The sequence below is a fragment of the Papio anubis genome, chromosome 20 (assembly GCF_008728515.1).
Source record: "Papio anubis isolate 15944 chromosome 20, Panubis1.0, whole genome shotgun sequence".
Taxonomy (NCBI): domain Eukaryota; kingdom Metazoa; phylum Chordata; class Mammalia; order Primates; family Cercopithecidae; genus Papio; species Papio anubis.
Window position 1 is genome coordinate 48461663 of NC_044995.1, and position 20382 is coordinate 48482044.

General features: G+C 60.7%; 1 protein-coding gene across 2 annotated transcripts in view; it reads left to right on the forward strand.

Annotated features, from left to right (window-relative positions):
• GNA11 (G protein subunit alpha 11) overlaps window positions 1–20382 on the forward strand; it is a 28988-nt gene that overhangs the window by 4830 nt on the left and 3776 nt on the right. For both annotated transcript variants that reach the window (XM_003914642.5, XM_009193129.4), the window contains exons 2-6: window positions 11791–11975; window positions 14681–14835; window positions 15860–15988; window positions 19381–19510; window positions 19663–19816. In XM_003914642.5, coding sequence (XP_003914691.2) covers window positions 11791–11975; window positions 14681–14835; window positions 15860–15988; window positions 19381–19510; window positions 19663–19816 — 753 coding nt within the window. The remainder of the gene's footprint in view (window positions 1–11790; window positions 11976–14680; window positions 14836–15859; window positions 15989–19380; window positions 19511–19662; window positions 19817–20382) is intronic.

Genomic DNA, 20382 nt, shown 5'->3' on the forward strand with positions numbered 1-20382 from the left:
GTAGACAGAGCTGGTACCTGGCGCCCCTTCTGGGTCCCCAGCAGGGCTCTGTTCTCCCCTCTGGGCACCCCAACTTGTGCGTAGAGGATGGGAAGCCTCGTGTGGCTTGCCCACCTAGGTGAATGAGAGCGGTGGATGCGATTACGGGCGGCCAGGGGCTCTGGGAAGGCCCACGTGCAGGGTCATTATTTGGTTGAAATTAAGTCCTTTCGCAGAACTGGGATCCTAAGTGCCGGGTTGCTGGCGTGCGGGTGGTTGCAGGTGCATGTAGCTCCTGCTGCCAGGCCCTGCGTGGAGCATTCCCCCCGTCCCGGGGAGCGTCCCACTGTCTGTCCTCCGTAGGGCACCTGGCAGGTCTTCAGGACTGTCTGGAATTGGCTGTCCTGGATCCAGACTCTTGTTGTCATCTGGGCTTGGGCACATTCCTCCCCCATCAGGATGTCTGTGGTCCAGTCTCCCACCCTCCATCTGTACTCCCTGCCTCTGGGTCAGAAACCTCTGATGGTCTCTGCTGTGGGGTTCCTGGTCCAGCCTGGCCTCCTGCGGCTGACAGGCGCTCTCAGGACAGCACGGGTGGGTGGCACCTCGGGCCATCTGCAGTGCCTGGGAGCAGTGTGGTGTCTGGGTCAGGTACGTGGCCTGGGGAGACTCAGGTTCAGAGCCCACCCCTGCTACTTGTGACTGTGGGACTTCAGGTATGTGCCTCAGTTTCCTGAGGGGGTGGTGGGATGAGGACTCAGTGGTGCTCCCCATCCCACTGCAAGTGGGCACCTGCTGAATGCTGGCTGCTGCACCTGCTGCCGGCGTGGTGACATCGTGTCGCGCCCACAGCACCTGGCATGTGTGGCACATACTGGATGTTCCGTGAGAAACTGCTCCGTTGGGGATCCCGCCCGGGATCTGGGATCTGGGATCTGGGACCTGGGACCTGCCTGCAGACACCGTGGTGAGGACTCCCCAGCTTCAGCTCCGTGGATGTTTGGCACTGGATCACTCTCTGGGGTGGGGCTGTCCTGGGCACTGTGGGATACTGAGCAGCGTCCCTGGCCTCCTCCCACTCCAGGCCAGGAGCACCCCCCAGTTGTGACAACCACAGATGTCCCCAGACATTGCCCAGTGTCCCTGGGAGCAGGACCCCTGACCTATGTGTCTTAGCAGCCCCCGTCCCTTCTCGTGGCCATTGTCAGTTATGTGTCCTTGGTTCCCTGCTTCCCTGCCCATGTCACTGAGCTGTGCAGGCCTCAGAGATGCTTGGCGAGTGACCATCATTGGCTGACTGAAGGCAGATCACGCAGGGAAGTGGAGAGGAGTGGCCCAGTACTGCTCAACGCCCTGCAGGCTGGCCTGGTGCACGCCAGGGATCTCTGCTGGGGCAGGCTCGGTTGCCACCTACCTGTGGGCCTCTGCACCGGGCAGAAGGGGTCCCCGAGGACAGTGCGCAGCTGGCTCAGAAGCTCCTCCCTGAGTCCCGCCTGTGGCCTGGGCTGCACGGAGCAGTGGGGGCACACTGGAGGGAGCCAGGGGCAAGTCATTTCCCTCTCCCAGCCTCAGTTTCCCCATCGGTCACTTGGGAAAAATGTTCTTCCCCCCGTGGGATTGTTGAAGGATTAAATGAGATGAGGCCAGTGCAGCAGACAGCAGGGAGGGAGCCCTCTTGTCCCCTGTGGCCGCCTTTCCTGCTGGCTGCTTTGCACCGAAAAGCTGCGAGTAACCCTGGGCGGTGGTGCTCCCTGGATGGCATCCACACGGGGACCCCAAGGCCTGGGAGGCTCCAGGAGGGACGGTGCTGGCCCAGGTTTCTGTCCCCGTCTGACTGCAGAGTTGGTGCTCTGGGTACCGCACTGTCTGGCGGTCTAGGCTCCTTTTTCTCTTCTGTCAAAGCTGTGGGGTCACACTGATGTTTCAGGGTACCTGCAGGGATGGAGTGGGGTGGGGGGCTGAGGGGTATGGTCAAACTGGAGGGCGCTGTGTCTGTTGCCATTGTTAACCGCGTCCACACTGATGGGTGCTGGGCCCTGCCACCGAGTGGCCTGCGGAGACGTGGCTGTTCTGTTGCCTGTCCTAATCCCCAGGGGCTGTGGGGCCGGGTCTGAGCTGTGGGATGAATGAAGCCCCCAGGGCTGTAGTGGGGCCCGCCGCAGCCCCAGGCTGTGGGATGAATGAAGCAGCCCTTCAGTCAGTGGCACCGGCGCCGGTTTGCTCGGCCTCAGTCCTACTGGATGGGGCGAGGGTTGACCAGTCAGGCACTTGCTGGTGGCCTGGGCAGGTGTCTGGAGAGGGGCCCCGGGCCTCTGGACTCCCGCCCTTCCCCCATCAGCGATCTCATCCCAGACTCCTTGGCGACGGTCATTGAGCTGGGCAGGGGCAGGGGTCTGTCCCTGTCCCTAGGTGGAGATGTTCAGACCAGTGCCCACAACTGGATTAGATGGGCTGGGCAAGGCTGGGGACCCAGGCTCTCGGGGGGCTTCAGTAAGGGCTGTGGTAAGACCCAGCGTGTGAGGAGAGGGGAGCTCAGAAATTTTGTGGCCAGTGCGGTGGCTCATGCCTGTAATCCAAGCACTTTGAGAGGCCGAGTCAGGCAGATCACTCGAGTGCAGGAGTTCGAGACCAGCCTGGGCAACATAGTGAAACCCCCGTCTCTACTAAAAATGCAAAAAAATTAGCCAGACTTGGTGGTATGCACCTGTAGTCCCAGCTGCCTGGGTGGCTAAGGTGGGAGGGTCACTTGAGTCCACGAGGCAGAGGTTGCAGTGAGCCAAGATTGCACCACTGCACTCCAGCCTGGGCGACCAAGGGAGAGACTGTCTCAAAAAAAAGAATAGAAAACGTGGGTGAGTGACACCAACCACTTCCGGTGGGGAGGGTCACTCCCACTTGGGAACCAGTCTGTATGGAGGCCTCCGCTGGAATAGAACAAGGTGGCATGGCCCCTGGCTGGCGAGGGGCAGTTGATGTCTGCACCTTTGAGGCACCTGGGGACTCTGCTGCTGTGGAGATGGGACTGGGTTCCAGTCCAGAGGCTGTCCTGCCATCGCTGCCCCTGGCTGTCACGCCCCAGCTGGGGTAGTAAGTTTCATGGTGGCTCTTTCTTGAGCCTCAGCAGTGGGGCCAGCCGGGTGCCCTTCCTCTCTCAGGGCGCCCTGCCTGAGGGTGCATGCTGGAACAGAGAGCACGCCCTGGGCTGCCGGCAATAAGCTGTGGAACCAGGAGAACCAAGTCTGTTCAGGCCCTGCAGTGAGGGGTTGTGGGACTTCAGGGAGGCAGCTTGACCGCTCTGTGCCTCAGTTTCCCCTCCAGTCAATCCGGCGCTGAGGTGCTGTCTACCTCCTGGGGTTCTGAGACGGAAGCGGGGCAGGCATGAGGCCCCTTGTGAAGCTGGATGAGGGGCGTCTGTCCTCCACTGCAGGAGGGCTGCCGCTCCTCGGGCCCCTGCGTCAGGTTGGTGCCTGGCTCTGATCCCACACCCGCTGGTACAGCTCGTGGTCAGGGTTAGATTTTCAGGCTGTTTCCAGGAGCCAGGATCACAGGCACACGCATGAACACGCGTGGGCTGCCACCGACCCGCCTTCTCATGGGAGCTGATGCGTGGTCGTGTGACTTCCCCTAGTGGGGCCCTGCGGCTCTGACCTTGCTCCCGGTGTGTGCACTGGCCTGGGCCTCCCCGCAGCCCTGTGGGGGCTTCCTGGCTTCTCGGCCCACATCGCACTGTCTTAGGCACTGCGGGGCTCGGCTCAGGCGTCATAGGCGGGAAGCAGCCTGGAACCCTGGAAGTCTGGCTCCCAGGTGTTGGCTCCCAGGTCTCAGCCCTGCCGCTAGGGTCATGGGTTACTTACTTGAATCTTTATGTAGTTTTTATTTTTATTTGTTGTTTGTTTATTTATTTATTTTTGAGACAGAGTGTCACTTTGTCGCTTAGGCTGCAGTGCAGTGGTGCAATCTCAGCTCACTGCAACCTCTGCTTTCTGGGTTCAAGTGATTCTCCTGCCTCAGCCTCCCGAGTAGCTGGGATTACAGGCACCTGCCACCACACCCGGCTAATTTTTGTATTTTTAGTAGAGATGTGGTTTCTCCATGTTGGTCAGGCTGGTCTCAAACTCCTGACCTCAGGTGATCCGCCTGCCTCGGCCTTTCACAGTGCTGGGATGACAGGTGTGAGCCACTGTACCCGGCCTTGAATCTTTTTTTTTCGAAACAAGGTCTTACTTGTCATCCAGACTGGAGTGCAGTGGTACAATCTCAGCTCACTGCAACCTCTGTCTCTTGGGTTCAATTGATTCTCGTGCCTCAGCCTCCTGAGTAGCTGGGATTACAGGCGCCTACTGCCACACCCAGCTAATTTTTTTTTGTAAAATTTTTTTTTTTTTTTTTTGAGATTGAGTCTCGCTCTGTCGCCGGGGCTGGGGTGCAGTGGCCGGATCTCAGTTCACTGCAAGCTCCGCCTCCCGGGTTCACGCCATTCTCCTGCCTCAGCCTCCCAAGCAGCTGGGACTACAGGCACCCGCCACCTCGCCCGGCTAGTTTTTTTATTTTATTTTTATTTTTTAGTAGAGACGGGGTTTCACCGGGTTAGCCAAGATGGTCTCGATCTCCTGACCTCGTGATCCGCCTGCCTCGGCCTCCCAAAGTGCTGAGATTACAGGCTTGAGCCACCGCGCCCGGCCTTTTTTTTTTTTTTTGAGATGGAGTCTCTCTCTGTCACCCAGCCTAGAGTGCGGTGGTGTGATCTCGGCTCAGTGCAAGCTCCGCCTCCTGGGTTCACGCCATTCTCCTGCCTCAGCCTCCCCAGTAGCTGGGACTACAGGCGCCCACCACCACGCCCGGCTAATTTTTTGTATTTTTAGTAGAGATGGGGTTTCACCGTGTTAGCCAGGATGGTCTCGATCTCTTGACCTCATGATCCGCCCGCCTCAGCCTCCCAAAGTGCTGGGATCACAGGCGTGAGCCACCGCGCCTGGCCATTTTTGCAAATTTTTTGGTAGGGACGGTGTTTAACCATGTTGGCAAGGCTGGTCTCGAACTCCTGATCTCAAATGATCCACCTGCCTCGGCCTCCCAAAGTGCTGGGATTACAGGCGTGAGCCTCCGTGCCCGGCTTTGAATCTTGAGTGTGAGATAAGTCCCCAGCTCCTGCTCTCCAGGCTGCGCCCTCTTGTGGGGTTTGGAGCCTCCTTTTCTTCCGTCTTCCTTTCCTGCGGTTTGGGGATGTTTGCTGGGAGCCGGGAGGAAGGGTACAGGAGAACCAGGTTCCTCCTGGTTGGCCTCTCCAGATCTTGGCCAGCGGGTCCAGTCCGGAGGGTGGTTTTCTCCTCTGGAAGCTGGCTCAGTAGGAGCAGCGGGCGGACTCTGGCCCCTCCTAGTGGTGGCGTGCTGAGTGCACCTGAGGGTTGCCTCCAGAAGGCTCCCTAGCATCTGGGGTCCACTGTGGGGCGGCCTGTGGCAGGCCTGCCAGGAACCATGCTTGCAGAGGCAAAGCACCTTGCTTGTGGTCGCGTGGGGGCCTCCTGGAGACCTAGACTCCCTCAGGTGTGGGAGATGTGGGCTCCATTCTCCCAGGAGCCGTGGCTGGTGACACGCAGTCAGGTCCATCCTGACGGGCACTGGAGTGCAGGGGACCCGATGGGGACATGAGGCATCCAGCACCGTGGACCAGGGCCAGGTTCATTCAGTTCGCTCAGGAAACATGTACACAGCGCCTTCTGCATAGGGGCTAGGGATGCAGGTGGGCAGGGCAGCCACAGCCCCTGCACTTGGGAAGCTGGCGTGGCAGGCTGCAGACGGGGACCGCCACACCTCCCTGAGGAGGGAATGGCAGAGCCACCCTCGAAGGGCCCGTGCTGCGGGGGTGCTGGGCGCTTCCTGAACGCCGGGCCTTTGAATTTCTGCAATGGGAGCTCCCCGGGCATTAGGGAAGGGGAAGGGCCTGATTCAAGGGGTAGTTGATATTTAACCCTGGTGCTGAAGCAGGCGTCGCACACAGCTGCCAGTGCCCGCGGCGGCCTCCTGGGAGGCTGAGCTCACCAGCTCCAGACCCAGCGTGAGGCAGGAACCTGGGGGTCTCACAGCGGGACCCAGCGGTGGGTGCGGCCTCGTGGCGGGGAGGGAGGGTGGGAGGACTGCATGTGAAGCTGGGTTTGACTCGTCACCTGTGGAGTGCGTGCTCCCCCGCCACAGGCAGCGGCCAGGCAGCATCTGCCCTGCAGGACCCTCCCAGCTGCCCTTTTGTGCCGGCCCTGGCTGGACCCCTGGCTGGATCCCCAGCTTCCCCCAGTGTCCTCTTTTCCTAATATTTTGTCGCTGTCTCAGTCAGCTCGGGCTGCTGTGACAATACTGCAGGCACAGTGGCTTGTAAACTACCTGAGTTTGTCTCCCATGGTTCTGGAGGCTGGACGTCTGAGATCAAGGTTCTGTGGATTCGGGGGGCGGGTGATGGGGAGGGGGGGTTGCGCTTCCTGGTACATAGATGGCGACGCTGTGGATTCGGTGTAGGGGGTGGTTGTGTTTCCCGGTTCATAGACGGCAGTGCCTTCTTGCCATGTTCTCACGCGGACGTGATCCCTCCTGGACTCGTCAGTGCACTCACGAAAGAGCCCCCAGAGCTCCGCGGCGGAAGGAGCTGATCCGCCTCCCAACACCCCTGCCTTAGGGGTAAGGATTTTAACACAGGAATTTGGGAGGATCACAGACATTCAGTGCTGTGGGTGGGACCATTGGTGTGTTGCCCTGGGGTGGTGGTGTGGTCCGTGGTCCGTTCCTTCCCAGGACTGGGCAGTGGTCCATTGCGTGGGGTCTTTGCGCCCATGCACCTGCTGAAGGGCCTGTGGAGCTTTGGCTTTTTGGCTTTTAGGAGAAAAGCTGCTGTGGTGCTTGGTGTGCAGTGAGGAGTGGACAGAAGGCTCTGCCCTGGCGGGTGGCCTGAGATGGGGCGATGAGGGCCAGCAGGGGGCTGTGGACGAGTCCAGAGTGAGGCGGAATCTCGGAGGGGCTCACACATTGTCTCGGGAGGAGTGGGCTGGCGTTTCTTTCCAGTGGGCAGCTGTTGAAGATTTTGGAGCCAAAAGAGCCTTCCAGCTCAGACGTCTTTCAGGAGGAGTGTGGCTGCCGGCAGGGCAGGCTGGCTCAGGGTGGAGCCATGTGGGCTGAGGCCTGAGTTGGGGCTGCTGCTTTGGGGCCACATGGCGGCCGGTCAGGTGGGAACGAGCCTCTGCTGACCAGGATCTTTAATGTGGAGCCCCAGCCGCGGGGTGTGAGGGCTCAGGCAGGACCCAGGCCTTCAGACATAGGGTCTGCTCTGCAGGAACCCCCGCATCCCAGCTGCAAGGTGCTGTGTGACAGGAGGCGGCAGCAGCTGGGTTGGCGCGGGGAGACAGGGCGACTTGAAAAGCAGGCTGGGGCCAAAGCATCTTGAAAACCCGAACCTAGTGGCGTGGCCTGGCTTGAGTGCTGTCCAGAGCCTCGCCCTTGGCCCCTGCACGGCCAGGCTTAACAGTGGCCAGCACCTCAGGGCCACCAGAGGCCCGGGGCCACCTGGCCTGGCTTGGCTTCCGGTGGCCCAGAGCTCCTGCTGGGCTCCTGCCCCGCTCTGTGGCCTCTCCTGGCTTTAGTGGGTTACGTGGGGGACACGGGTGGCTTCCACCCAGCGGGAGTGGTGCACATGGCTTAACACGCAGCTGCCTAGCTGTGTATGGGCTGCATGTGTGTGTACATGTCCATACGTGTGTGCATACATGCATGTGTGCACGCAGTGTGCATATGTGCTGAGGTATATGCACGCACACGTGTGCATTGTGTGCATGTATGCATATTCATGCATATATATGTGTGCATGCAGGGCTGCATGGGTGTGAACTGCCTCCCACCCCATCCGTGTACCCATATTGCCTCTGCAGAGCTCCATGGGGGTCCTTGGCCAGCCAGGGCTGTGGTTGTCATTTTTGCCTTCCTTACGAAACCCAAAGCAGGCCGGGCACAGTGGCTCACGCCTGTAATCCCAGCACTTTGGGAGGCCGAGGTGGGTGGATCACCTGAGGTCAGGAATTTGAGACCAGCCTGGCCAACATGGAGAAACACCACCTCTACTAAAAATACAAAATCAGCCGGGTCTGGTGGCGGCGCCTGTAGTCCCAGCGACTCGGGAGGCTGAGGCCGGAGAATCGCTTGAATCCAGGAGCCGGAGGTTGTGGTGAGCCGAGATTGTGCCGCTGCCCTCCAGCCTGGGCAACAGGAGCGAAACTCCATCTGCAAAAACAAAACAAAACCCCAAACAGGGCCGGGCGCGGTGGCTCACGCCTGTAATCCCAGCACTTTGGGAGGCCGAGACGGGCGGATCACGAGGTCAGGAGATCGAGACCATCCTGGCTAACACAGCAAAACCCCATCTCTACTAAAAATACAAAAAACTAGCCGGGCGAGGTGGCGGGCGCCTGTAGTCCCAGCTACTCGGGAGGCTGAGGCCGGAGAATGGCGTGAACCCGGGAGGCGGAGCTTGCAGTGAGCTGAGATCCGGCCACTGCACTCCAGCCTGGGCGACAGAGCGAGACTCCGTCTCAAAAAAAAAAAAAAAAACAAAAAACAAAAAAAACAAAACCCCAAACAGTAGTACCGAGCCAGTTCTCATCTGGGCAGTGACCTCTGGCATTTCAGACTCCTTCTCGGCCGTCTCGGTCTTCCCGGCATCCTCACTGAGAGCTGAGGCTTGCTTTTTTGTTTCATAGTTGAGGTGTTTATGGCCTGAGGGACCTTGTGTGTTGGGTGCAAAGTTACCAAGGGGCGGCGCCTTCTGACAGGAGTGCAGGGCTCTCCTCGCCCCCTGTGCTGTGTGGGGCCTGTGCCGGGGTGCGGGCTTGAAGGGTGTGCCGGTCTCACGTCGGTGTGGCCTTCAGTGTGTGTGAGTGTTTGCTGTTTCCAGGTGCAGCACTCTTCCAAACAAACCCACGGAACAGCCATGTTGTGTAACAGAGTTTTCTTTTCTTTTTTTTTTTTTTTTTATTTTTTATTTTTTTATTTTTTTTATTTATTTATTTTTTTTTTGAGACGGAGTCTCGCTCTGTCGCCCAGGCTGGAGTGCAGTGGCCAGATCTCAGCTCACTGCAAGCTCCGCCTCCCGGGTTCCCGCCATTCTCCTGCCTCAGCCTCCCGAGTAGCTGGGACTACAGGCGCCCACAACCGCGCCCGGCTAATTTTTTGTATTTTTAGTAGAGACGAGGTTTCACCGTGGTCTCGATCTCCTGACCTTGTGATCCGCCCGCCTCGGCCTCCCAAAGTGCTGGGATTACAGGCGTGAGCCACCGCGCCCGGCCCCAGAGTTTTCTTAAACAGAGTCTCATCTGGGGTCAGTCTTGACCCACGGGACACTGGCAGTGTCTGGGAACATCTGTGGTTGTCACAGTTCGGGGGGTGCTCCTGAGATGGAGTGGGCGGGGGCCAGGGATGCTGCTGAGCACCCCTCGGGGCCCAGCGTTCACACCTGTCAGTAGAGCTGAGGCCGCTCAGATCACATCCCCTCCATGCCACCACCCTTCTCTTCAGGGTGCGGTGAGGGAAGGGCGTGTGGGGGTCCCTCTGGGGAGAAGGTGGTCTCACCTGCACACCCACTCTCACCCCTCGTGTCCCGGAACTTGGGTGGGTTTGACCTTTTGTGGATGAGGTGAGGGCTGGGAGGCGGATCACTGCCTGAGACAGAATCAAAGTCCATTTTCTTTCTTCTGAAAAGGACGCAGCGTGGTTGAGAAAAGGACTGGGAGGAGGCAGCTGCCGCTGGGGCTCCCCACTCGGGATGTGTTGGGTGTTCTGTGAGACCCCCCCAGGGAACACAGGTGCTGTGAGCAGTTCCTGGGCTTTGTCAAGGGCCTCCCGAAGGCAGCTGTGGCCACTGTGGGACCCACGCAGCCTGTCTCGCCTCCAGGAGCTGCCAGGCGAGGGGGCTTGCGACAGGCAGCTGCACAACGATGTCCACTGTGGGCAGCAAGGAAGGTTCCAGAAAGCACAGGAGAGAGACTTGTATTGGGGCTCAGGGGCTTTGTGGAGCAGAGGCTGTGAGAGGAAGTGAGCTGGGTCCCAGCCCCAGGCAGCCTTCAGGCAGCCGTGATTGGGACAGCACTGTGGGCAGAGGGCACAGCGTGTGACGTGTGTGGAAGTGGGGAGGTGCCGGAAGATTCAGAGACACAGGGTGGTGAAGGTGAGCCTGGAGAGGTGGGCTAGGGGCACGCAGGGAGGGGCGGTGACGCTTGAGTCTCTAGGCCAGCGGGGGCCTCAGCAGAGTTATTACTTGAGTAGGGAGTTGAAGCAGTTTCTTTTTAGAAATTAGAAGTTAGCTATTGTTGTGTAATAGTTTGTAACTTAAATTAACAAAACTTTGCAACTTAAATTAAGAAAACTTACTTCAGATAGTTTCTGAGGGTTGGGAATTTGGGAGCACTTGGTTGCGTGGTCCTGGATTGGGCTCTCTCAGAAGTTGTAGTCACGATACCAGCCAAGCAGGGCCACATCATTCGAAGGCTGGACTGGGGCTGGAGGAGCCTCTCACAGGCTGGCTCCCTCTAGTGGCTGTTGGTGGGAGGCCTCAGTTCCGTGGAGCTGCGGGAGGGTGCTCACAGCAGGGCGGCTGCCTTCCCCAGAGCCCGTGACCCCAGAGGGAGAGCAAGGAGGCAGCCCTGTGCCTTTCGTGAACTAGCCTTGGAGATGGCACGCTGTCACTTCCATCACATTCTGTTTGCTAGAAGCAGGTCACTAAGTCCAGCCCATCCTCAAGGGGAGGGGAATTAGCCTCCAGTTCGGAAGGGATGAGCATCAGAGATTTGTGGACACATTGGAAAACCCAGCATTGGCATCCCAGCACGTGAGGGTGAAGAAAAGCGGGGAGACGGAGTCTCTGCCCAGGAGGTGACCAGGTAGTGAGAGGCGGAGGCAGGAGATGGGCTGGAGTGAGGACCCCCCTGTCACCCAGAATGCGTGGGGGGCTCATCTGGAGGCTGGGGTGGAGAGACAGCTGGCCACGTGGCCCCTTTCCCGATAGTTTCTCCAGGCTGACTTGCTGGTCTTTTTGATTGTCTGGGGCCCTGGGACCCTCAGTGTGCCCATCTCGGAGATGGGGTGGTAGCGTACTCCTCTCTGGAAGCATCGTGGGTATTAGCAAGGTCATGGCAGACATGGAGACGTAAAGGGGTTCAGGCACGTGCTCAGGGCCACCTGCGGCAGGCACGACTGTCCTGGCTGACCCCGCCACAGCACCAAGAGGGAGAGGGGAGAGCCTCGGGGGTGCTTGGCGCACGGGGGCAGGGTGGCCGTGGCCACTGAGCAAAGCTCTGGGGAAGGGGGCGCCCAGTCCTTGGAGTGGTCTGTGCAGAGAAGCCCTTGGGGTGAGCCCATCTGTCGGGGCACCGCCGCCGCATCTGTGCGCTGTCCCTCTGGCGGGCATTGATCATGAACTGGTGTGGCCGTGGGGGAGCTGTGCAGTCCCAGCTGGGGGCCAGTGCCGTGTGACTTGATTTGGCCTGAGACCGTGTGGTCTTTGACGTAAATACCAAATTGGCCCCCAGGAAAGTGTGTCCTTGCAGAACTTCTGGAAAAGGGTGGTTCCAATAAGACCCTGGCTTGGAGGAGAATGGGAAGGGTACTTTGTAAACTCTTTCTGAGGAGTCAGGAGGCTGTGGCGTTTGCTGGAGAGACGGTCAGCCTCACGCGCTTTGGTTTCCTATGCTGGGCGCTGCAGCGTGGCGGGGTCTGGGTGAGAGGGGGCAGCGGCACGAGAGCCGGGCCCCGACTGCCACCCGCCCTCACGTGCCCCGTCCCCAGGCACGGGCGAGAGCGGGAAGAGCACCTTCATCAAGCAGATGCGCATCATCCATGGCGCCGGCTACTCGGAGGAGGACAAGCGCAGCTTCACCAAGCTCGTCTACCAGAACATCTTCACTGCCATGCAGGCCATGATCCGGGCCATGGAGACGCTCAAGATCCTCTACAAGTACGAGCAGAACAAGGTGAGCCGCGGGCGCCTGGGGAGGGGAGCGCCTGGGCAGCTGTGGGCTTGGCGGTGAGCACGTGGCCGCATTGCCGGGGTGGGGCTGTGCCGGGGGTCCCGGCCAGCCCAGGCTACCCCGGTCATCCATCCGTTCCTGTCATGGATGTGGAAACAGCAACCACTGCCTTCCTGGGGGCCAGCTGGAGAATTGTGACGGGCATTGCGTGGCTGAGCCCCACAGCCTCCCTCCCAAGTAGCTGTGGGCTCAGGTGATCCCACCTCAGCCTCCCGGGTAGCTGGGACTACAGGTGCACCACCACGCCTAGCTACTTTTTGTAATTTTTGTAGAGATGGAATTTCACATGTTGCCCAGGCTGGTCTTGAACTCCTGGGCTCAAGCAGTCCTCCTGCTTTGGCCTCCCACAGTGCTGGGATTACAGGTATGAGCCACCATGCCTGGCCTCCGCCCTGGTTTTTTTGTTCTTTTTTTTAATAAAGTAGAGGTTGTTTGATGCCCTGTTTTTAAATCACAGCTTTATTGAGTTATAATTCACATTCTATGTACTTCAGTTGCTTAACGGGTATAATCTGGTGGTTTTCGATATGTTTGCATAGTCGTGCAGCCATCACCGCTGTCGGATTCCGGAACGTTTCATCTTCCCAAAGGAAGCCCCTTCCCCATTGGCTATTACTTCCACCCCCTCCTCCAGCCCCGGTACCCACACATCCGCTTCCTGCCTCTGTGGCTCGGCCTGTCCTGAACATTTCATAGAAATAGGATTGCACACTGTGTGGCGTTTTGTGTCCAGCGTCTGTCACTGAGCGTGACGTCCTCAAGGTGCATCCACACTGTGGCGTGTGTCAGAGCCTCATCCCTGTTCATGGCTGAGTCATGTTCCAGTGCATGGAGGGACCGTGTATGTGCCCATTTATCCCCTGGCGGATGTTTGAGCGCCTCCATGTGTGTGCTGTTGGGAATGGAGCTGCTGTGACCGTCTGTGGACATGTGTTTATGTGGACCACGTGTTCCCTTCCCTCAGTTGCATGCTGTGCCCGGGAGCAGAATCGCTGGGTCCCAGGGTTACCCTGAATTTGCCCTCTGAGAAGCCTCCAGACAGTTTCCCCGAGTGGCTGCCCTATGGGGCAGGCCCAGCAGCCGGGCAGCCGTGGCTCCTGCCAGTGGCCTCCCTGGGGCCTTCTAGCCGAGGGGCCGTTGATCCCGCTTTTGTAGCCTTGTTTTCAGGGGTGGGGCTCTTGTGCTTAGATCTTGGTTTGCCACTTGCCCTGTCTCCCGCTGTGATCTCCTCCAGCTGTGGCCCCCTCTGAGCGTCCACATTCATGTTTGGGCATAGATCTCCATCAACATCTGAAACAGGTGTCTGCAAACTACAGACTGATTTTGTCGGTAAAGTTTTATTGGTACTTACCCATTTCTGCCATGTTGCCCATGGTGCTTCGGCAGCAGCAGCAGAGCTGAGTGCTGGAGACGGTCCGTGTGGTCGGGACAGCTGGGCGTGCTCTCTGGCTCTCTGCAGAAGCAGATTGCTGATCCCTAATCTGGACGTTTCCAGGGAGTGGGATTTTTGGGGTTTGTGTCTCTTTTTCCAAGTCCCCCTAGGTGTGCTTATCCCAGGCCAGATGGAGAGGCTGGGGGCAGGGCAAGGGGAGGGCTGAAGTTGGAGTCGGGGCCAGGGAGCTTTGCTCAGAGGGGACAAGCAAGGGCTGAGTCTCCACTCTGGGGGGCCTGAGAGGGCCCCATGGCTCCCAGAGCCCAGGGCAAGACTCCCTTCTTTCCCATCTGGGTCCCACCCAGTATGTCCCCTCCCCAGTCCCTCAGCCAAACTGTGGCTGGTCATGTCGGCTTGTGCCCCCGGGGGACAGGGATACGGAGCGTCAGGAGGGGAATGGACAGTCCCCTACAGTGTCTGCCGCTGAAGGGTGTGCGTGTGTGTGTGCAAGCACATGTCTGTGCAGTCGGCCTGCCTTTGTGACAGGGCAGCAAGCTGGGGCCTGAGGCCGCCCACTGCCCAGGGTTGCGTGAGGGGGAGGCGGCTCGTGTTGGGGCACCGGGTGAACTGTTGGTAAACTGTTGAGTGCGGCGGCTCGGGGGCCGCACGCCGTCCTTAGCACCGGGTGTGGTGCCTGCCCTTGATGGTGTTTGATAAGCATTTTTTGGACGAAAGAGAGAAGCCAGGCGGGGCAGAAACTGAGTCTGGAGCTGCACACTGCGGGCGGTGCCGCTGGTTGCAACGCCCTGTGTCTGGGCTTCCTGCCTCCCAGTGTCTCTGGAGGCAGTGAGTGCTGGGGCTGTTCGCCCACTCTGGGCGCCGCGGCCGTCTGTTCTGCTGTCGTGCTCCATCGTGCTCGGTGCTGCACTGCCCTCCTGCGGGTCCCGGGTTTGAAGCGTGTGTGTCCCACGCGTGCTTGTTCCCCACGCCGTCCCCTCCCCACCTCTGAGAAGTGAATCGAAGCCCGGCCTCCCGGCACCCTGCAGACAGCACCACTGGGAGACTTTGGTTTTGGGGCCTTGTTGGAGGAACCGCACTGCGAGGCAGTCTCGTGTTTTTCTGACACGTGGTTACACGAAACTGTCAGTGGTCCTGACTGCGCAGCCTGCAGAACGCTGCCCAGGCCAGCCAGGCTTGGAAGAGGGGCCGCTCGAGCTTTCTGGTGGCTCCGTGGCCCCTGGTGAGCTCTTGGCCTCTCCCCTGCCCACCCTCGCAGGCCAATGCGCTCCTGATCCGGGAGGTGGACGTGGAGAAGGTGACCACCTTCGAGCATCAGTACGTCAGCGCCATCAAGACCCTGTGGGATGACCCCGGCATCCAGGAGTGCTACGACCGCAGGCGCGAGTACCAGCTCTCTGACTCTGCCAAGTAGTAAGTGCGGCCGCACCGGAGGCGGCATGGGAACGGTGGCTGCGGGCCGGCGCCCGGGACCCTTCGGGAAGCCCTCCGCAGCGCCTGTGGTGCCCCCTGCCCACTCGCCTGGGGCAGGGACATGGTGGGCCCCAGCCACCTGGCTGGAGGGACCAGAGCAGAGCAGACCCTGGACGGGCCATGCTTTGGCAGGAGCCCGTGGACTCTGGTGTGACACTGGCCTCCTTGTACGCCTGGCCCTGCCACTGCCCTCCCTGGGTCAAGACTGAGCTCCTGGCCACCCTCAGTGCTGGAGCCTGGCCTGTGGCCTGTGGCGCAAACCCACAGTCTCCTAGAAGGGCCGTGGGATGGGAGGTGGATACACCCTGGGCTGTCTCACTCCTGCCTGTGGCATCGTCCCCAGAGCCACGTCTCCCACTAGTGACTGGCTATGACCCTGACTGATGTCGGGGTTCTCCCAGTCTCTGGGCCTGGGATAGGGGATGACTTGTGTGCTGACAGGTGGCCGGGCCGTGGCTGCAGGAGGCCCCCGCGCGGCAGGCTGTGCACTACTGCCCTCCATGCTCGGCAGGCAGAGGCCCTAAGGGGACAAGGACAGGCCCGTCCCCCGCCCCTCCTGCTCGTCTTCCGTGTGTTCCCTGCCTCTGGGAGGCTGTGGGAGGGCCCAGATAACCAAGCACTTGCAGCCAAATGCCAGGGCCTGCGGGTGGTGCCGGAAAGGTCTGTGCAGGCACCCGGCCTCCCAGGCAGACCACTCGAGAGTCGCCCCACTCAGGACTGCCCAGGGCTTCAGAAATGGGAAACGGTCACAGCCCAGAGGGCCTCAGGAGACCCTCTGATGCCAGGTGGGGTCCCAGAGAGGGCTTGCGGGCTGAGCAGGAAAAGGCATGAGGGGAACCGAGGAAGCCGGAATCAGGCGTGGACTTCAGTAGCTGCGCTGTGTAGACGCTGGCTTGTTGCTCTGGGTGGGTGCCGCACCCACGGACGGGGGCAGCTGGCCTGAGCGACCCCCACTGTGTTGCAGCTACCTGACCGACGTGGACCGCATCGCAACCTCGGGCTACCTGCCCACCCAGCAGGACGTGCTGCGGGTCCGCGTGCCCACCACCGGCATCATCGAGTACCCTTTCGACCTGGAGAACATCATCTTCAGGTACCACCCGGGCCACAGCAGGCGGGGGGCGCTGAGAGGCTCCTTTGCTTGCTGTGTCAGCTCACGCCTGCGCACTCAGTGCTCTGGGAGGCCAAGGCGGGAGGATCGCCTGAGTCCCGGAGTTGGAGACCACCCTGGGCAACATAGCAAGACCTTGTCTCTAAAAAAATTTGAAAAGTTAGCCGGGTGTGGTGGTGCGCACCTGTGGTCCCAGCTACTCAGGAGGCTGAGGCAGGAGAATCGCTCAGGCCCAGGAGGTCGAGGCTGAAGTGAGCCATGATGGCGCCGCCACTGGACTCCAGCCTGGGCGACAGAGGGAGACCCTGTCTTGTCTTATTAAAGAAAAAAAAGCCCATGAGTCTTCATCCTCAGGGTGTGTTTGACCAGGCCGGGAGATAAGATTTATCTCTAAGTATGTGTGAGCCAGGGCCGCACAGGGAAGGAGCTGTGGGGGTGTGGGGGTTGTAGTCACATCCATCCAGACTGGCAGCCAAAGAGACCTGGCGGGGAGGACATTGGACGGGGTCTCCACAATGGGCCAGGGCCTGGATGGAGCGACCATGGGGCTGGGGTCTGGAGTGTTGGCTGGAGGAGGGGGTGCCGCAGGGTGCGGGGGGGGTCATAGGGACCGAGGCTGCGAGGGGAGGGGGGTCATAGGGACCGGGCTGCCAGGGGAGGGGGATCATAGGGACCAAGGCCTCAAGGGGAGGGGAAGTCGTAGGGACTGAAGCTGTGAGGGGAGGAGTGGTCATAGGGACCGAGGCTGCGAGGGGAGGGGATGTCATAGGGACCGAGGCAGCGAGGTGAGGGGGTTCATAGGGACTGAGGAGGGAGGAGGGCTCCAGGCTGGGGTGGAGGCGCTGGATGGTGTGGGGTGGATTCTGTTCTTCATGGGCTGCCCCTGTGGATCCCGTCGGGTCTCCGGGGCTCCAGGTCCACTGTGGCTGGGGCCGGCCAGCAGAGCAGAGTTCTCCCTGGGGACCCTCCGTGGGTCATGTGCCGGGTCGGCTGCGCAGCTGGCTGGACTCTGCTGTCCCTGGGAGTGTGGACCCTGCCTGCCTGGCCCTGGCCCTGTACAACATCTCCAGTGCTAAGGCCCTGGCTGCTGTCGGGCCGCTGAGGGGCAGGGCTGGGCGTGCCTGTCCTGGGCTGCTGGGGCCAGGTGTGAGACTCCCTCCGCAGGCCTTATTCCCGCCCAGTGCTTGAGGCCAGAAGGCCAAGATGCAGGTGTGGGTGGGACCGGGTCCTTCTGAGGCGGAGGGGATCTGCCCAGGCCTCACCCAGCTCCTAGTGGTGGCTGCATCCTTGGCTTGTGGCCACGTTGCCCCATCCCTGCCCCCTCTTCATGTGGCGTCCTGCCTGCCTGCGCCTTTGCCTCTGTTCTCTTATCACCTGTCCTTGGCCAGGGCCACCCTACCTCTGTGTGACGTCATCTTAACCGGTGACATCTGCACAGACCCCGTTTCCAGATCAGAACGGTCCCCGGGTTCTGCTGGGGACGGTTCTGCAGCACAAGCTCGCCCTGGCACTGGCCCTCATGAGGGAATGATGCCTCCCGGCCAGGGTGTCCCCACCCAGCTGGTGCACTGCCGAGGCCATTGTGAGGGTTCCAGGAAGTATGTGGGGTTTTCCTTGAGGGCCCTGCCCTGAAACCCACCCCAGGGCTGGGGGTGCCACCCCCTGCCGTCTGTCTGTTCTCCCCGCCTGTCCTCCCAGCTTGGCCTCCCAGCGCAGGCAGGGAGGGTGCGGCGTGAGGATGGAGGCAGGGACGGAGCAGCGTGGCCACAAGCCAAGGAATGCCGAGCTCTGGGTGGCTCCTGGGACCAGAGCAGGCCGGGCCGCAGAAGCTGTGGTGTCCTCTCTGGACACGGGCGATGGTGTATGTTGTTTCAGGAATGCAAGTTTTTCTTGTTTTTTATTCACACGGGGCCCATGACCCCGGGATAAAGCTGAGGCTAGCTGGGCACAGGCCAGGGTGTGGCATGACCATCCCCTCCCCACCTCGTGTCTCAGGGTCCCCTCGCAGCCCCACGCTGGCTCCTTCACAGCACAGGCCTCTGTGTCCTCTGTCAGAAATGTCCTGTCCCCTCCCTGAGCTCAGGCCAGGTGTGTCACCTCCTCCCCACCACCTTCCGGGCCCTTCCCAGCTCCGACTGTGTCCTCTGTGCTGGGTGCAGAGCCCCGTCCTGAGCCCAGTCCTCTGCCACCGTCATTTCTCTGCCAGCCGCCTCTGTCCGCCATGAGCCAGCAGAGGGCCGGCCAGGTGCTCTGGGATGCAGCTGGAGGCCAGATCCCTGTCTGGAGGCCTTGAAGGCTGGTGGGATCACCCCAGTGCATGAGGAGGGTCTCCTGCCCACTCAGGTGGGGACAAGACACAGGGGGACCTGGATCCCAGCCCTGCCGGCTGCCACAGGCATGCAGGAGAGTCCTCACACTCCAAATGGGCTGTGGCCTGGTGTCGGCACACCCATTGCCCTCCCGCCTGGCCGCAGCTGCTGGTGCGGGCCCTCTTGTCCCTTAGAGCTACCTGGCACATCTGTCATCCACCTGTGCCTGCTGGACTCCTCTGCAGACCAGACCAGGTGGATTTCACGGCTCACATGCCCAAGGCAGCCCGCTGTCCTCGGCAGAGCTGCAGGGACCCCGGCCTTCCCTGGGGCCTGGGGCCGAGGCCTGAGCGGCACTCTCCGCTTCTGCCTTTGTATTCTTTCAAGAAGACCAAAGTGCCTTTCTTCATTACAGAAAACTTAGAAAAGTCACAAGTAGAAAGAGGTAAACCTCCTGTAAGGAACCCACGCCCACAGGTACCGTCTGAGCTGATTTTTTCTCCCGCTTGTGTGTGGCCCGAGAGTGTGAGGTTGGGCTGCTCACCAGGCGGGGCTGCTCTCCTGCCCCAGGACGGTACCAGCAACTCTGCCCTCTGCAGCCATCACTGGGGGTCCTGCAGGGAGCAACTGTGGCATCAGTGTTTACTCCTGTGAGCGACACTTGGTGAACATCTGTGTCCCTGGCCCTAGCGAGGGGAAAGGCTTCTGTACTCAGGGTGACATCCAGATGCCGGACGTAGGGTCTCTGGTCACCCATCGCAGGTTCCTGCAGCAACTGGTGCCCAGAATCCTCTGGGTTCTCGCACCCCCACCCTAGCGCCCGCTCCCCTGGGCCCAGTGGTCTCGGGCCCCTTTGTCAGTGAGGGAAGGGTCTGCAGTGGTCACTTCTGGAGGCGGGGCGGCTGCTCTCAGAGCGTCCTTGCTGGTTCTAACAGTGGGGGCTCTTCCTGCTCCAGCCGCTGTCAGTCTGGTATGGCAGGAGGGTCCTGTGTGGTAGCCGTCCTGGGATTGCAGACTGAGCCTTGGGGCCCCAGGTGGCTGAGTCCTGGCGCTGTGTCCTTTCAGGATGGTGGATGTGGGCGGCCAGCGGTCGGAGCGGAGGAAGTGGATCCACTGCTTTGAGAACGTGACATCCATTATGTTTCTCGTCGCCCTCAGCGAATACGACCAAGTCCTGGTGGAGTCGGACAATGAGGTGGGTCCTGTCCTGAGCAGGGGCAGCATGGGGGACCGGGCCTTCTCCACCTGCCGAGCCTGGGTCCCCTCACTCGGGTCCCCTCAGCTGCCCCTCAGGCTGTGTGCAGTGGGGAGGGCCCCTCTGATCCCCGGTGCCTTCGCTTCTGCCAGAACCGGATGGAGGAGAGCAAAGCCCTGTTCCGGACCATCATCACCTACCCCTGGTTCCAGAACTCCTCCGTCATCCTGTTCCTCAACAAGAAGGACCTGCTGGAGGACAAGATCCTGTACTCGCACCTGGTGGACTACTTCCCCGAGTTCGACGGTGCGCTGGGCTGCGCACGGCATGGGGGACTTGGGTGGGAGGGGTCTCCCGGGGCGGGGGATCTCGGGTGGGAGGGGTCTCATACCAGGAGGGCACCATGGGGAGGGGGAGTCTTGTATCGGTGGCTGTCATACGGGAGGGAGTTGTTGTATGGGGGTGTCCTGTATAGGTGATCCCGTATGGGAGGGTCTCACAGGAAGGGTTCATGCACACTGTCAGCGCAGCCCCGTGGGGACCTTGGTGGTAGCCCCGGCGTCCTCCTCTGTACGTAAGTGCCCACAGGCTTGGGCCCCTCCCTCACTGTGTGGCCCCTGCCCCGCGGGGCGGTCAGGGCAGCTGAGCACTGAGGGTCTTCACATGCCCAGCCCTCTCTGGGCCTGCAGATGACGGCCAGGAGAGGGTGTCGTGTGCCCTTGTCTGTGTGGTCAGTGGCTGCCGTTAGCGCTGTCACCACTCAGAGCTGTCCCCGCCAGGCGCGGTGAGGCCCCGGACAGCTCTGGCGCCCTCGCTTCCACCTGGGATCTGTGCTCCTCCCGCGAGTCTCGGTGCCATCGTCAGGAGGGCCG